Below are 17252 nucleotides of genomic sequence, written 5' to 3' on the forward strand. Positions count from 1 at the left end.
CCTAAAGCCACCCCATTGTAATGTGGGGCCCTAGGCCCTCATGCTGGTAAGTAAGGGACGCAGACACGGTGGTAGGGTAGTACTGAACTGGCCTCAGGCACGTGCGCCTGGCCTCTTTTATTGGCAGGGTCACCTGACTGGTGACGCCTGTGTTGGGTGGGTGTGGGTTACATCTGTAAGACCAGCCCTCAGCAGAGTGGCTGGCAGAAAGACTAGAATGAGTCCAGCTGGACTCTACATCCCTCCCAAACTTTATTGAGGAACCAAACAAAAGTCCAACCTGTAAAAGAAACAATAACAAAGCACCACAATCAGTCTCTCGGCCTCGAAAAGGCAGACTGCAGAATTGCAGTGGACATGGTGCAGCTGGGAGCATCCGGACACCTCCGCACGAGTCCATAATTTAACCAGGTACAGCTGGGCACGAACACAGTGTGGATGAAGTCCAGATACTTCAGTCGCTTGTCCACGACCTCACAGTTCGCTGGATATTGTCGATCCGGTCCTGCCTGGGCTCATGTGGTCAAAGTCTATTTACAGCTTCTGATGCGGGTGCATCTGGAGCAGTGGTGAGTCCACTGTACACAGTTCTGGACGGCATTCTGACTCTGGAGATTGTCTACCTCCTAAGACTGCAGATGACGTGACGGCCTGGGGCACCTGGGAGTCCAGCGGCAGAGAAGCGGCAGTCTTCCCTCTCGTGCCAGATCTCCATCAAGCAGGAGTCTCCTCGAGGCCCTTTCGCGGGCTTCCACAGGACTGTGTGGACTGTGCTTGCCTATCTCAGGCCCAGCAAAGACGTCTCAGAGGAACAGCCTACAGGACCACATCCTAGTCTCGCATGGAGCCACAAGGGTTGTTGATGCAGGGTCCGCTTGCTCGAGCCATCCGGATTCAGGTGCTCTGGCCATAGTGCAAAGTCTTCAGGTGACAAGTCTCTCGATATGAGACCTCCGTGCTTCCGGATGCCTGACGTGGAGCTGTCTCAGATGCATTCTCTCAGCGATATTCCGCTCTCACAGGAATTTGTTGGAGGCCCTTGTCCCTGGATTGCGGCGGGACTGCGTGGGCTGTGCGGGCCAACGTCGGCCACGCCAAAGGAGTCTCTCTGAACTCCCAACAGGGCCACGTCCTAGTCTTGTGCAACCCCAAGGGTGGATGGTCCAAATGATCTGGTCTGCTCTCACCGGCAGGCGTCTGGTTCACAGAACTCATGGTAAGTGTTCAGATGATAAGTTTCTACGTTGCCAGACATGCCTTGTCAGCATCGGTTCTTGTTGCTGACTGTCTCCACTCAGGTGGTGCTGTGCTCCTCCTTCGATGATTGGGCGATGCACCTCATCATGATGATGATGTTTTTTTTTCATCCTGTTGCAGATCAAACAGGTGGCGGCGGCTTCTTCAGCGGAAGGACCACTTGATGGACATAGGGGCCACGGCGGGTCTTGTGTGGCCTGTGCAGTCGGCGTCAGGGATGCCATCACAGCCAAGCAGCCGGTGACAGGTGACAGGTCGGTCGTACTGGGAAGCGTGGGGGACCACCCACATCGCTGTCTTCAGTGACTTCTGCTCACCCCGGTGACTGTCTTGTACTGATGGGTACCTCCTCATCTGCTCGCACGAGTCCTCAGTTGTGTCACTCTACTTCCTTCCACTTTCACACCTGCGATGGAGTTGATCTGTTGTGTGACCGGTCTGTCACACTCCTCTCCTCCTTTCTTGTTGGCATCGTGCCACTCTCTCTTCTCCTTGCTGTGGCATCGTGCCACAGGTCACATGTTGCGGCACATGGACCTTGCGCTGCACCTCTGCTGGTACATCTTCCTCTTTGTCCTCGACGTGGCGTCGTGCCACAGGTCTCATGTTGCTTCACACGGACCTATCACTGCACCTTCGCTGGTGCATCTTCCTCTTCGTCCTCGATGTGGCGTTGTGACACAGGTCGCATGCTGCCTCACATGGACCTATCACTGCACCTCCTCTGGTGCATCTTGCTCGGTCGCAGCCTCTCACAGACTGAGTCCTGCGGGTAGGACATGATCTGCTCTTCATGCAGACCTCTCCCGGTCTGGTCCGTTCCTGGATACTCACGGTGGACCTCTCTCTGGCAGGAGGGTCCCCGCTCTCTTCCTCCTTCTTTTCACTCGAGGCACCGCTCTTGCGCCTCGAGGCTGCGCTGTTGTGGCGCTCACTCCTGCCATCTGCTCTGGCAGGGTCGGTCAGTTCAGATGACCTGCTCACTGATGGGCCAACAGTGGCCATCTTCCGTCGCTGTGCGGCCTCCTGACATGGCCTCTTGTCCCGTGCGTTACGTCACGCTCTCGGGTACTCTCTCCATCTTCACGGACTTTACCCATGTCATCACCTTCTCGGGCGCAGCTCTCTGTGCACGCTGCGCACGTGTCAATCTCTTTTTTTTTCTGGGCGTCCTGTGGCAACGCCTGGCATGTCCCTTTCTTGTCCTGCGGTGATGTCCATCACTGCTGGGGCGTGTGGCGTTCTTTCGTCGGTGGCGGCGGACGACCGCCAGGGGATGCGCAGACCATGCGTGCTCTCTTCGTATCTCACGTGGACTGGCGTCCGTTTCTCACTGTTGCAGCTTGGCTAGGACAGCTGCAATCTTCTCCTTCCCTTTTGCAGCGTCGCTCGTGTCGCTTCCTTCTTCCTCGCCGTTTCCGTCTTCTGCGCCGTTTCTGTCTACGGGCGCACTCTTGGTTTGGAGCAGTCACTTTCTGAAGGTGCTGCTGTAAACTTTCCTTCATCCAAGCTTGCTTTATCTTTAAAACAGAAATAGGGTGCAATACCAACTCTGGCCACTGGATGCCAGTAGTGCACTTTTTTCCTAGCTTCAAGACGGTCTTTCCTGTTACCGGCCTCGTTTGTTTCAACAGATGCCGGTGAGGAGGGCATGCTGCTGGGAGGACTTCTCGTGCTCGTGGGGGCTGCAGGTAAGTTCAGTTTTATTTATTTTCTCACTTCTCTCCCTTTTCTCTTTTTTTTTTTTTTTTTACTTCTGTCCAGTTTTATTTATTTCTTTATTTAAACTGCCCAGCCTCGTTTGAAGAGGCATGCAGACGGCAGGACTTCAGTGAGGTGGGTGGGGGCTCCGGGCACTGTTTTCTTTTCTCTCTCTTTCTCTAGGTGCCTGTGAGCACTTTTATTCATTTGTTGGAGGTGGGGGCGCAGCCCTGGGCACCTGGGGCTTTGGTGCGTGGATGCACCATTTTATTTCAAGTTCGTTTCGGTGCGTGTCTGCACCTCATGCTTTAATTCCTGCCGGGACAAGGAGGGGGGCAGCCCCTGGGCATTTTCCATTCTTCTTTGGTGCATGCCAGCACCATCGGTGATCTCCAGTTGCGGCCGCAGCAGTCCTCCGTGCTGCGGCCGTTTTCCGGCATTTTTGGGGTGGGGCGGCCCTAGGCATTTTCTTCGGTGCGCGTGTGCACCATTATTTAAAATGAAAACGGGGCGACCGGCCTGGCCACAATACTTCTTCCCCTCACGGCGCGCGACAGCGCCAATTTAGAAGGACCAAGGGGGGAAAACGGCCCCGGTAATTTTCTTTTCTCCTTGGTGCCGATCGCACCATGTTCTCCACACGCGACCGCAGCAGCTCGGGACACGCTGCGGACCGCGTTCTTTTCCTGGGCTGACCATTTTCGCACATTCTTCGATGGGGGGGGCGGCCCTAGGCATTTCTCCATTCCGGGTGCAGCACCGAGCGCTTGTGCAGGGGGGCGGCCCTGGGCATTCTCTTTATTTTCTTAACGGCGCACAACAGCGCCTTCTCTCCATGTGCTGACTCTGGGGGGGCGCGCTCAGGGCAATTCCTTCTGGGGGGCACCGGGAACACGAGCCTCGCAGCGCTTTATTTATTTTCAGCACCGCAGCCGTTTTGGCAGCGCTGCGGACGCTATCATCGACAGCACTCACCCCCTTCTTTACACCAGTGTGACTGGGGCTGCGACGGCTTCACTTTTCCTCTTTCCTCCACCCATTGCTCCGTCGTAGGTTCATGTCTGCAACCACGTGGGGTTGCAGATCCCACTCGTCGCCATTGTAATGTGGGGCCCTAGGCCCTCATGCTGGTAAGTAAGGGACGCAGACACGGTGGTAGGGTAGTACTGAACTGGCCTCAGGCACGTGCGCCTGGCCTCTTTTATTGGCAGGGTCACCTGACTGGTGACGCCTGTGTTGGGTGGGTGTGGGTTACATCTGTAAGACCAGCCCTCAGCAGAGTGGCTGGCAGAAAGACTAGAATGAGACCAGCTGGACTCTACACCCATGACCTCATGCGGTCTCGCAAATTTGTTTGTGGCTCGACTCTATCCAACCTCGAAGCAAGAATCACAAATGTTTTAACCCACTGCCAACAAATCACGAAAACTGAATAATTCCCAAAAATGTTGCGGATTTGAGCTGAAACAATATTTCATCACTGAACAGGAAATAGCTTTTCCGTATCACGATTTATGCAGATTAAAAACAGTTTATCTGCTGAACATGATTTCGTGCAGCTCTATTTCCCAAAACTGAAATCGTCTTTCTGCGTGTTAAAAAACACAATCCAACTACAGAAATTGCAGGTTCCCCTACAGCTCACAAAGGGGTTAGTCCCACTTTTCATTCTGGTACTTGCAGTCCCGCTTTAATAATAGCAACGCAAAAGCAGCAGAATGCAGTGAAAAAATGGAGGTAATCAGCTCCAATTAAAATAAAGCAAGGAATCTTTCAAGTCGGAACGTAGGTCTTGCACCTTCAAAAAAAATTCTAAGAGCTTTAGCTGCGCTGACAACAAGACAAAACATAAAAGAATACGACATTACAATACAGGTGAATATTCAAATATGTACCGAGACTAACGCTTCTCTCTAATCCCGTCTATCCCGTTTCTTCCTTTCTGTGACCTTTCGCCTCACCTTCATCTCTTCAGCCAATGAAACCACATCGTAAACTCCCCGACCCCACTCACCCAAAAAACACTTGGATATAACATATAGGTACGACTTGGATATAATATTTAGGTAGTGTAACTTGCGACTCTAATAACAGCTGCATATCGTACTTGGAACCGAATCGGATTTAAACCATACACAGACAGACTTTATTAAACGATGAACCTTTGCAGAATGCCCAAACCAGCCAAAAGTATGTGAAAGGCTAACTAAGCGAAGTTACGGAGGAGTATTCCACTCCAAGTATGACAGGTACTCAGAGGACGGCGAAGTCCTCTAATATACACCAGAGCTAATGTTCTCTCCCGCAGAGACATATATGGTGCGCTGCAGCCAGAGTGAAACACAACCCCGGAGAAGGCCCTGGCTTACATCACCCTTTAGCGTGCACGTGGCATGCTTGGACGTGTGGGGGAACTAAATATTTATTGAGCAGCGGAACTTGAAACTGACCTCATGGGTCTAACATAACATGCCGTGCTGCTGACACAGGCCTGAAATGTGGAGGCACCGACACGAGCTGCACACGCCTGGCAAAAGCTGATACTACGGGTTTGTGTCCCACCAATAAGAGAACCCAAATCCGGATATGTGATTTCTAAAATAAACGCGGTACTTCACTGCATATTCCTACCAACATATCATTCTTGTCGCAGAACCAAGGTCCTTGTGCAGAGCATGTCTCACTCCACCGATCATAAGAAATGTAAAAACAATGACATTTAAGAATCGTTGCATTCAAGCGACTTAGCGTCATTTCCTACTACCTCGAGAAAGCCTTGCTTCCCTGCCCAAAGTATTTTCTTCTTGGGACTTTTCAAGTATGAGAAACACTACAAGTCCCGTGATGCACTGTTGTATTAAATACATCATCCATGGACCGTTCAACCTCACACCTGCACAATCAAATCGCACTCGCGCCCTCGTCGCGTCAGCGCAGGGCTGGAAATGAGAGGCAAGCACTCTTTGCTGTGAGGCGGGAAAGAACTGAAGAGCCTCCGCTCTTCCCCTGCTTTATTGCCTATCCCGCGGACCCCGGAAAAAATCCCTCTTTTTGAGGGTGACCGCTTTAGTAACATCCCACACCACTAGACCGAACACTTTATTAGAACATTGGAATGTTGGCATGTCCATTGAAGACAATGGACTGCTGCGGGCTTTTACAGGCCGGTAAAAGCCCGCAGCGCCAACATTCCAATGTTCGCTTTGTTCACAGCAACAGCTGTGAACAAAGCCTCACAGAGCCCGAGGGGATTTAAATCCCCTCGGGCTCCGTGAATTATTATTTTTTTTAATAGAACATTCTGCCCTGTGTGGCAGAATGTTCTAATAGCCTTAGAACCCGCCGTAGCGGGCTCTACTGGCTATTAAAGTCCCTCTCCCTTGTTAAATGCCCTCGCCTTCGGCTCGGGCATTTAACGCGGGGAGCGGGCCTTTAATAGCCGGTAGAGCCCGCTACGGCGGGTTCTAAGGCTATATTACATCCCTCCCCAAATGGATTCAAACATTACCAACTGATAACAAACACACAAAGTCTCTTAGTCTCTGAGTGGGAGAAGGATTGGGTCGAAGACTGTACCTCTGCGGCTAAGAGTGGCACCCACTCTGGTGAGCCGCAGGGCTGGAGGTCACTGGAGACTGGGAGGATGACTGGTCACTTACCCCTGGCTGGACACCTTGGCACCCAGACCCTTCTCCACTCACTGGCCACACCAAGGAGCAGTCGTCACCCGACAGTCCTTCGGCAGGTTCCTCAAATGTGGACTTTCAAAACCAGGAAACGCTCCTTGTCAATTTCTCACCTCCCTTCTCCGCAGTCACCATCGTGCCAGACACCCTGGTGACAGTCCAGACACTGGGTTCATAGGGCGTGCAGAACTTCCACCCAGGGCGCCTGTCTCTGATGACCACCCGATCGCCACTCCTCATTCCTGCCAGGCAGCACACCTATGACGGCTGGCACAATCATTCATCGCTCTCCTCTTGGCCTGTGCCCGCTCCAGGTGGTAGGGCACCGGCTGCCATGCAAGTGGAGTGGGACTAGAGTCTTGCTGTATGCCAGGCAACAGCAGCAACCGGGGAGGATGGTTTGTGGTGCAGTGAGGGGTCCCCCTGTACTCCTTCAGGAACCAATGAAGGCTTATCTCTGGGTCTGTGGCAATGCGAAACACCTTGTTGAGGGTGCGCATAAACCATTCAACTTCCATTCGTCACCATTCGTCTGCGGCCATTGTGGTGTAATCCTTCAGTGGAGGATGCCCAGGCCTTTCAGTAGCTCTTGAAACTCAACGCCATTGAACGGCGGTCCATTGTCAGTTCTCACTTCATCTGGAAGACCAAACATGACAAATATCTTTTTGAGGGCGCGTCCTACTTTGGCAAAAGATGTAGAGTCAGGTTGGACCTTCCATCTGGGAAACTCCCCAAATCAAGGCTGATCTTAGACCTAGGGGTGAGGCACGCTTTGGTCGTTTCTTCATCTGTGTCGTTGATGGGGGCTGGCTCCCCGGGGTGCCGTGACAGAAAATCAGCGGGGTTCCTGGCGTCTGTTCGGTAGACCACTTTTAAGCAAAAGCAATATTGCTGAAGTTGGATGGCCCACTGCTCAATCCGGGGAGGCAGATGGGGTGCAGTCCACTAAACAAAGGTACAAGAGGCTGGTGATCGGTGACTACCCTGAACGGTCTGCCCTGCAAATACAAGAATGGCGGCACGCCAAGTTGATAACCAAGACCTCCCACTCAATTTGAGAGTAGCGCTGCTCTGTCGGGGTTAAAGCCTTGCTAGAATAGGCAAAGGAAGCCCACTTGGTCGGCTCAGTTTCTTGCGTCAACACAGCACCAAGTCCTACCGGGCTTGCATCCATCACTAACTCTGTCTTCTTGGTGGGGTCGAAGTATGCCATGATGGTCTTGCACAAAACAGCCTCCTTGAGCGATTGAAATGCTTGCTCCACCCGAATCCCCCACACCCAGGGTGCCTCAGCTTTCATGAGGGCTTGGAGAGGCTCAGATATGATGGCTAGCTGTGGATTGAAACGCCCACAATGTGTTGCCATTCCCAGGAAACTTCGTACGGCTGTCACTGTCAGCAGGGCGGAGGCCTGCTTGATCGCAAGGGACTTCCTTGGGTCTACCTGAGCGCAGTCCTGGTTGAACACATACCTAAAGAAGTCAATGGAGTTTTGGAAGAAAGAGCATTTCTTGTGGTGGAGAGTGAGCCCATGTTCAGATAGCCGCTTGAGGGTGGCTTGCAGATGTCAGTGGTGCTCTTTGACCATGGTAGATTTGGATGACGTCCCTTACATTCATGGCACCCGGCATCCCTAATATAGTTTAGCGGATGGCGTCCTGGAACACCTCAGCCTGGAACACCCATGGAGATGCAAAGCCTAATCTTTTATACCGCCTCAACCCAAGGTGTTTTGAAAATGTTGTAATATACCTGCTTTCTTCCGCCAGGTTTAGCTAGTGATATGCTGCGTTCAAATCCAATTTTGAGAGCCACTTGAAGCCATTCAGGTCTGCTATTATGACGTCTATTGTGCAAGTGAAATGCCTCTCCCTTCGGATTGCCATGTTGGGGATCCGCATATCAATGCAGAGTCAAATTTTGCCTGGCTGCTTCGGTTTCTTGGCTATCACCATCGGTGATACCCAGGTGGTTGGCCCAACACTTTTTCAATGACACCCTTGTTCCTCCTGTTTGAGTAGCTCCTGCTCCACCAGCGGTCGGAGATGAAACAGGACTCGCCGGTGTCTCAGAGTGACCAGCTTCACCGTCTTGTCGATATGAAGATGATTTGGGGGTGCCTTTAGACAGCCTAGGCCCGTGAAGAGCTCCAGGAACTGCTTTAGTACTTCGTCTACCTGGCTAGTCAATATGCTTCTCAAGAATGACATGAGTCCCAACTCCACCGCTGACTGGCTGCCTAGGAGTGTGTCAGCTTCTGTGTCCATGAAATGGAACGTGGTGTGGATTGTTCTGTCTTCTGCCTGGAAGTCATGTGCCCTTTTAGGGGCCGGAGTGTGCGGCTCCCATACGTTAATATCTTGGTTTTCAAAGGTGTAATCAGCGGGCGGGGACGGAGGCACTGATACTGTTGGATGTTCACTGACGCTTCCATGTCTATCAGTGCTTTGACTCTCGACCCTTCGACCTCTATTAGAGGTCGAAGGCTGTGGCCGCCTGCGCCTCTTCAGGTCGCAGGTGAACGAGATGAGGAAGGCTTCCTCTTCTTCCGTCGAGGAGTCTTCCAGTGTGCAGGTGCCACGTGATGATGTGTCATCCTGGGATAGCTGTTTGATTGCCCTGTTAAATGCCCTTTATCCTCTTGTTCCCCACCCTCTTACACTTCCTTTGCAGAAAACAGCAAAATGGTTCATCCTTCCACAGTTCGAGCAGGACCTTCCTTGTGCTGGGCAGTCCTTGGCATTGTGCTCTTCCCTTCCACAGTGGTTGCAGTGCCCTCCTTGTCTGGCCTGGGTGTACAGTGGCATCCTCTTCTTTGTTTGCTGCGTCTGTACATGCATCCTTCGTGCTGTTTTCACAGTGGGCGTTTTTTTGGGTGTCTGCGTCATTGCCATGTCCATTTCAGCTGCCCTGGCTGCCGATAAGTCATGAGACCATGCCATGAAGTGTATCACATCAAGGCTGATGTTCGGTTGTCTCAGTATCAGGCCCCTGAGCATCTTGTTTTAACATCCTTGGATGATCTGTGCTCTTATTTTCTTCGGTTGGCCGTCCTCAGTGCACATGCTTGCCAGCTCCCACAACCGGGCATAGAACTGGTCAATCGACTCGCCTTCTCTTTGACGTGCCTGGCGAAGCTTGAACCTTTCAAAATCTGGGTTCAGCTGCGGATCGAAGTGCGTGTTCAAGGCCCTCACTGCTGCATTGTAGTCATCAAAGTTGCAGTGTTCATGAGGTGTTGAAACAGTTTGTAGACCTCGTCCCCTGTGCAGTGAAGGAGTAGGGACCTCTTGATGGCACCATCCCTCTCCCGGGTAGCCACAAAGTAGTTTTCTAGCCGACCGACCCATACCTTCCATCTGGGTGATGCTGTGGCTGGGTCTGCTAGCTCGCTAAATGGCGGGAGTGCCCCCACCATGGAATGCTGTGGTGGCAGGTGAACGGCTGATGCAGGGTCATCTGCCATGGCGCTGTATGCAGCTGATCTGTAACTCCTTTTCTCTGGCTGTCTGCGTTGTCACCCTTCACGATGGTGAACCCCTTGACCCGCGAGTGAAGCTGTGTTGCGTGGTCAGGGATCTGTGCACTTGCCTTGTCTGTAGGCGCTCAGCTGTCTCTCCAGATGCTCAGAGAGGGTGTTGTGTATTCATATCATTTTTTTTTAAGCCTTGTCTTCCTTTTATGTCTACATATTATCTAATGTCTGTATATTATTATTTTTTCCAGTGGGAGATAGTCCTTTTTACTAGGGAGCAGCACCTGAACTTCACTTTCGGTCCCTCCTTCCTTCCTTACAGGTGAGCCTCTGCGTACAAGCGGTCACGCTGGTTGAGTTTTCTTTCTCATTTATTTATTCTTTTCATCCAGCACCTCCGACCGGTAGTGGCCTGCTGGAGCGCATCCGGCACTCCTGCTGCATGCACACGGGGTCGGAGCCCGCTCGTTGCCAGTGTACAATCTGACACCGCACTCATGCCCTCGTCGCATCAGTGCAGCACTGGAAATGAGAGGCAGGCACTCATTGCTGTGAGGTGGGAAAAACTGAACAGCCTCAGCTCTTCCCCTGCTTTATTGCCTATCCAGCGGACCCCGGAAAACATCCCTCTGTTTCCGGGTGACCGCCACAGTAACATCCCGCACCACTAGACTGAAGACTTTATTACAAAACCCACCATCATTACCATGTAGCAGAGATCTCAGGTTGAGCCAAGGCAGCTGCACCGCCAGTCGTCCGATTGTCATTGACATCTTTACAGTATACTACTGGTTATTTTACTTTTCTATTATAACTGCAGGGTGCCACATACAACAACAAAAATGTTCAAAGAGCTAAAAAGCACACTGGCAGAACATCCGTCACACTCCTGAAACGGGGCAACACGAGTGCGGAGGGACAAGCTCCAACCCCTTGTTAAAATGTATTTTAGGTGGATTTTAGAGTTCTTTAGCTGTCTCCAGTCAGTCACAATTATTCAAGTAAACATGTTTTAGGCCAGACCTAAAGACAGTGGCCTCATGTAATAAAAAAATAAAAAAAACAATAATACTACATCTTCATACACAAAGTGGCTTTGTGTCTGCCCTCTTCATTCATTGGCTTGTTCAAATATATCATCCACATTATGCCCCAGCCCATCACAGCACACAGCATGGGTGTCATCCCTCTTCAGCCATTGGCCCTCTTACCGTGTGAATGGTTGCATTTCTTCTAACCATATGTGCACATCCTCGTTTTTTTGTTTTTTTACATTGAATGGTTTTTTTTAAGCAAATAGCTTACGCATTTAGGCAGTGCATGTTTTCTGTTTTTCTTCTTTTTGTGGCAAAAAAAAAAAAAATGTAACCATTGCTCCAACATACCATGGACACATATAGCAACTTTGCCATTGCTTGTTGTTTCTGTTTTATATTCTCGTACCTACAATGCATTTATAAAGACAAAACATAACTTCTTGTACCAGAAAGCAAAACAAGATCTCTGGAAAAGCTGAGAACACTTGGGTTTGCAGGATCGAAAAAAAGTGAAACATGAGACATTAAGACCAGTTTCAAATCTCAGAAAAAGGAACGAATGGCTATCCTTAGGATGAACTCTTGGGAAAAAATATCCCTACGTTTAGTAAGGGTTGAGTGGTGCTTCCATGGTGCTGCCCGGTTTTGCATGTCATTGTGCTGCACAATGTTGCACTTGCATGGCACTTCACATTTTGAGCAGCACGTTCCCCTTCTAAAACAGACGTGATACTTTGTGTTGTGATGTGCCACGAAGCAATCCTTGCAAAAAGTTTGGAAGTAGCATCTCTACTGCCTTAACTAAATACTCTCCACTGAAAACATCAAAGTTTCTGAGGACCAAAAGGTATGATGGGTACAGTTTAGTGCTCTTCTGATAAAAGTGAAAGCCAAACACAAATAAGTATCGTGGTGGCTCCTCCTTTAGGGTGGAGGAGCGTCACTCCCCCTCCCCCCGCCAGCAGCAGCAGGAGCTGCAACCTTTAAAAACAAAACGACAATAACACTGTTATTGTTGTTTTGTTTCGAAAGGGGTGGGGCCATGGGGGTGGAGAGCATGGAGGGGAGTGAATAGAGCACTCCCCCCGTGCGCATGTATGTTTGGCCGGCCGTGTCAGGCCGGCCAAATACACATGCGCACAATGGCTCTCTCCAACCCGGCACTATTGTGCTGAGTTGGAGAGAGCCTGCATAGGCTCCCAGTCTGCGCTGGAGCGCCCAGCCGGGGCGCTCCAGCCAATCATAACTGCTCAGAGCAGCATCATGATTGGCGCAGGGCAGGCAAGGAGCCTGTGCCTGGAGTGCGACAGCGGAGGCGCATGAGCAACGTGGCTGCAAGGTAAGTAGATTTAAAAAAATGTGTTTATATATTTTGGCCTCCCCCGCCACCATGCCGATTTGCCAGCCGCGACTGATAAGTATACCAGATAACTCCATGTCATCAGGAAAAAAACAACGAAAAAAGCGCTAGGTGAAATGTTTAAACCCAGATACCGGTAATTACTCTGGGCCTCATTGCAGTCCATTGTTTTTTGCTCCCCGAGCCACCAAAAACGGGATTAACTTTAAGCAAATTAGACTTGGTTCTACAAAAGAAAATATCCCGCTGAAGTACATGGACACATCCCCTCTGAAGGGAACACAAGCAACCCTGGACCAGTTATGGCCCTGATGAACCTTAGTGTGTGTAGCTTGAGACCCATGACACATTAAGCACCAAAGGATCTACGTTTGGACGCACCTCTCACATCTAGGGCACATCAATGAGAAAAGAACCAAACAAAATCTGCAAAATGCTTGAAATAATTCCATGCACTGGTAATCCAAGTCATAAGGGACATAATTTTCTAGTTCTGGACTTTCCTTTGAAATCCCATTGTGAGCATTGTATTCTTGGTTCATTTGAAATGAACCAACTGGATTAACACAGTTGAAAACAGTATTATGCATAAAAATTAAAAATAAACATTCCAGAACTGGATTGTAGTGCCCTTGACGACTTGGAGTCATCTGATAATTTTACATGCGAATTGAAAGACATAATACAGGATTGACTGATTTACTGTACCGATCGCTGATTGTTTGGGGTCTCTCGGTAGACTCAGCCACACGTTTAATAATTATGAACTCCTGCTCATAAAACACCGATAGTTCGTTGAGTATTTGATATTTTCTTTGTATTATGGGAGTTGCAGTCCCCGTTTTACATTAGGGCACGCAAAACTACAAGTATAAACAACGACAGGAAAACCAGAACTGGTAAACTACTCACATCTGTCATGATAGGGCACTGACACTACCAACAAAGCAGCATTTACAGACACACGAGGGCCCCGCCTCACCAGAGACAAACTATAACTTTCCACCTTGTAACAAAAAGAGCGGGACTGCTCCGCATCAGCACTTCCTCTGTTCTGAAAGTCGCTCTTTGTTACAAGTATATTTTCAAGGGAGAGACAGAAGAAGTGAAGTGACATCTCGCTCTGTGTACTGCCTCGAGACCATGGGCTCGCGTTCTTCCTTCCCATAAGCGATTGATTTGGCGAGCTGTTTGTCGTGGCACCAAACACACTCAAAAGGCAATTTCACCTCCGAGACGGAGCTTAAAAACATGTTTTGCGGGGGATGCGGGTAAACAGAAACAAGAATTTGACAGTGGAAGCCTACCGTAAAACTTTCCATCCAGTCAGGGGATCCAAGTCAGAGAGCACATCCATTGTAAAGCGCCGAGGGGGTCAGCAAGCAGCGGCCAGAGGACAACAACAAAACAGTAATGGAAGGAGCTGCGTTGGGATCTGATGACACCAGCGCCGCCCCGACCGCACACTCTCTTCCTCAAACTGATAAGCAGTTGTCAAAAGATCTTTCTCCACCCCCCCACCCCCCAAATCAGCCTCCCCTTGCGTGTGCTAACTTTTCCACCGATAGCCCTTGCTTCATCACCCACACCTCCTTCTGCCCTATCAGGGTGGGTGGGTGTTTGGGGGGGAGTGTCAAGGGGTGTGCGTGTGTGTGTGCCTGTGTCTGTCTTTCGGTCAAATCTCTCTTTATTAACACCGTCCTTCTGGGAACAAACACAGCTCAAGCTTGCAGCTCTCAGACTGCCAGCAATCATTTACAGATTACTTCCAGGCTCCACGCTTTCCCTTTCTGGTGCTTGTTTTACCTCTGAGGTTTCTTGCATGTGATTTTAAGAGGGTTTCCAATGATTGTTTGTGTTTACGGCCCGACACTTTCAAACAGAAAACAATGATGTTTTTCAAATTCTTTGAAGAACAATGTTATGCACACTCACCACAGTCACTTGTTTTCTGCTCCGTTTTTTGTAATCTTAGATCCAAGATTAAATGTTGCTGGTCTATTTTTGTAATTTGGAGCAAGACGGTTCAGAAGAGAAAATGTTTATCAGCTAAACATCGGCATAGATCATTTATACCTATTATTCTAGCCTCATAATATTTCTTATTTTAGTGGGAACAGTGCAACAAAAGGAAAGCAGTTCTTGTGGGAACTCATCTCAGGGGTGAGAAGTGAGGGGTGGGTGTGATTAAGGGTCGGGTGGGGGAGATAGGGGCAGGCCTAGGCAGTCCTATTGGCAGAAAGATAAGAAACTCAACTGGGCAATTCTGAAAGGCATTTATGTGAAATAGTACACCAGTAGTAGTCTTTAGCATACTCTTACATGCCTTTGTGATTGGCCACAAAACATCTATAATGGGAATAGTCATCCCCCTCTTCCCTTTCATAATGATCAATTATTGTGTGAGATCTGTCAGAATCCGTTTCAGAGGGCCATGGGGGGCATGGAATGCAGAGGGAAAGCAGGCGGTATGGGCCCAACCCTGAAGGTTGAGGTTTTTCACTCCTAATGTCCCATGGGCAGTCTTATTATGAGTCCTGAGCAACTGGGCCAAGTGTCCCTTCAGCACTTGACTGTCAGCAGTAGGGTGGGTCAAGAAGTCCAAGACTTTTTGGTAGGGGGTTGGGAAAGTGGTAGATGCAGAGGGTGAACACAGCCTCACTACTCAAAATGCATTCAATAGAAGCAATAAATGATTGCCCAGTCAAATACTTGCTTTTATGAAACATGCATTGGCAAAAGGAATAGCTTTTGTCAATGCACAATCTATTGGCTTCATCAATGTATCTTTAGACACATTGCAAAGCAGCTTAAAGTAAAAAGCTCTATGGTGCTGCCAGAGTTGACTGCATCATAGCACCTTTTTTTCTTTAATCCATGTTGCACAGAAGCCCGCACTGCTATGCAAAACAATCAAAAAGGCATGGGAGGGCAAGCTACACAAGAGAGATGCAGGGGAGGAGTGAGGGAACAGAAACAATGGACAGCGGGTGCAGGGGAGCAACATCAGGTAGGTCCATAGGAGGGGGAGAGAACAGCAACAGACAGAGGTACGAGGGCATGGGAGAGACCGTACAGTGCCATGCAGCCTTATAGAGTGCATGGCAAAAAGTTTAAAAAGTACCTGTTCAAAGTACCTGGAGGAGCACACAGCCAGTGAAAGGACACTGGCTGCAAATGGGAAACTGTTCTAGGTCCAAGCTCTATTGCAGGGACAGAGCCCCGGTAGAAAGCAGGAGGAGGCGAGCAGCCAGAAGGAAGCTGGAAGCACGACCAATATGAAGCAAGGAATCATGAGTAAGGTGGAAGCCAACTAATGCAATTATTAATAAGTAATGTGCAAGCTCTAACCCGTTTTAAGAATTTTTTTCTAACAATAGGATTTTGCTGATGGTGCATGCATGCTGCCTTGGTCAAAACCTAAAAAAAAGTATTTATAAACAAACAGAAAGTGAAATACGGAATGCACAAACAATGCACACATCTCACTGAGGTCAGGGCTTTAGTGTTCAATAGACAGGTCCCTGAGTCCCACTTTCCTCTCATTAGCAGCAGGGGTTATTCCCCGTTGACTATAGTTGCCATTCAGGTTAAGCCTCACTAGCAGGCAAATCTCAGGAGTTCCACTCCGACTTTGATAAAATTGAAAAGTGTCCCAGCACCCAACAAGCTATGGCTGAATAAGTTCCCATGGAGGTCTTTCAGCCTAGGGATCAGTCTTCCCAGCTTCTCCAAGGATTATGCAACCAAAGTATCTGCTTGGAGTGGCAGAAGCTATTGATGATAAGTAATACTCGTGGTTCTGCAAGAGCAGTGGCTTAGCATCCATGCTGCTTCCCCCAGGGTAGGAGGCTGGCCTGGTTTGTAGTGGGTACCAATGGTACTTACACCTGATACCAGGTCCAGTTATCCCTTATTAGTGAAATGTAGGCAGTGTCTAGAAGCCAGGCTCTTTAAGGGTAGTTGTAGCTGAGCAGCCAAGGCTTATCTAGGAGATATGCAAAGTTCATGCAATACCACTGTAGTCACACAGTACTCACACACAAGAAAGAAAATACTCAGTGTTACAATAATGGTACTTTATTTTGGTGACACAAGTGTCAAAAATACCATAGAGACTATACTCATTTAGGAGGTAAGTAATACACAAATTATATACATTAGTATGCAAAAACAGGTGTAAAAACAGTTAGAAAACAGTGCAATTAGTGAAAATCACAATAGTTAGAAATGGGCCTAGGGGGAACACAAATCATATACTAAGAAAATGGAATACGAATGTCGGTTTCCCACCTAGGCAAGTGTAGTGTGTAGAGTGGTGCTGGGAGTATTAGAAAACACCAAAGGTAAGTAATATAACCCACCCTAGAGCCCAGGAAAGCAGGAGTAAATCACAGTAACTTTCCTAGAACACACAATAAAGAAGAAAATGCAAGAACGAGAAAAGACTGCAAGGCACCAACAGTGGATTCCTGGACCTGAGGACCAGTGAAAGAAGGGGACCAAGTCGAAGAAGAAGTACAGAAGAGTCCAGGGAGAATAGGAGCCCCTGCTAACCCAGATGAAGGTGCAAAAGAAGAACCACAGGTGAAGAACAATCGTCAGTACTGCACCCAAGAAAACGGATGAGGGTTCCTGGTAGGTGCAGATGATGTACCATGCCGGATGGAAGATTGCAGTCTGGTTTGTGTCGCTGGATTCTGCGAATAAGTCTTGCCACACGCAAAGCTCGT

At 49.3% G+C, this 17252-nt stretch overlaps 1 protein-coding gene across 2 annotated transcripts in view; it reads right to left on the reverse strand.

The window, feature by feature from the left end:
* Window positions 1-14100, reverse strand: part of CELF2 (CUGBP Elav-like family member 2) — a 986198-nt gene extending 972098 nt beyond the window's left edge. The window contains exon 1 of one of the 2 annotated variants that reach the window (XM_069229233.1): window positions 13827-14100. In XM_069229233.1, the coding sequence (XP_069085334.1) occupies window positions 13827-13876 (50 nt within the window). In that variant the 5' untranslated portion in view covers window positions 13877-14100. The remainder of the gene's footprint in view (window positions 1-13826) is intronic. The other variant, XM_069229201.1, reaches the window with a different exon arrangement.
* Between the last annotated feature and the right edge of the window lie 3152 nt (window positions 14101-17252).

Source organism: Pleurodeles waltl, chromosome 4_1 (genome assembly GCF_031143425.1).
Source record: "Pleurodeles waltl isolate 20211129_DDA chromosome 4_1, aPleWal1.hap1.20221129, whole genome shotgun sequence".
NCBI classification, from domain to species: Eukaryota; Metazoa; Chordata; class Amphibia; order Caudata; family Salamandridae; genus Pleurodeles; species Pleurodeles waltl.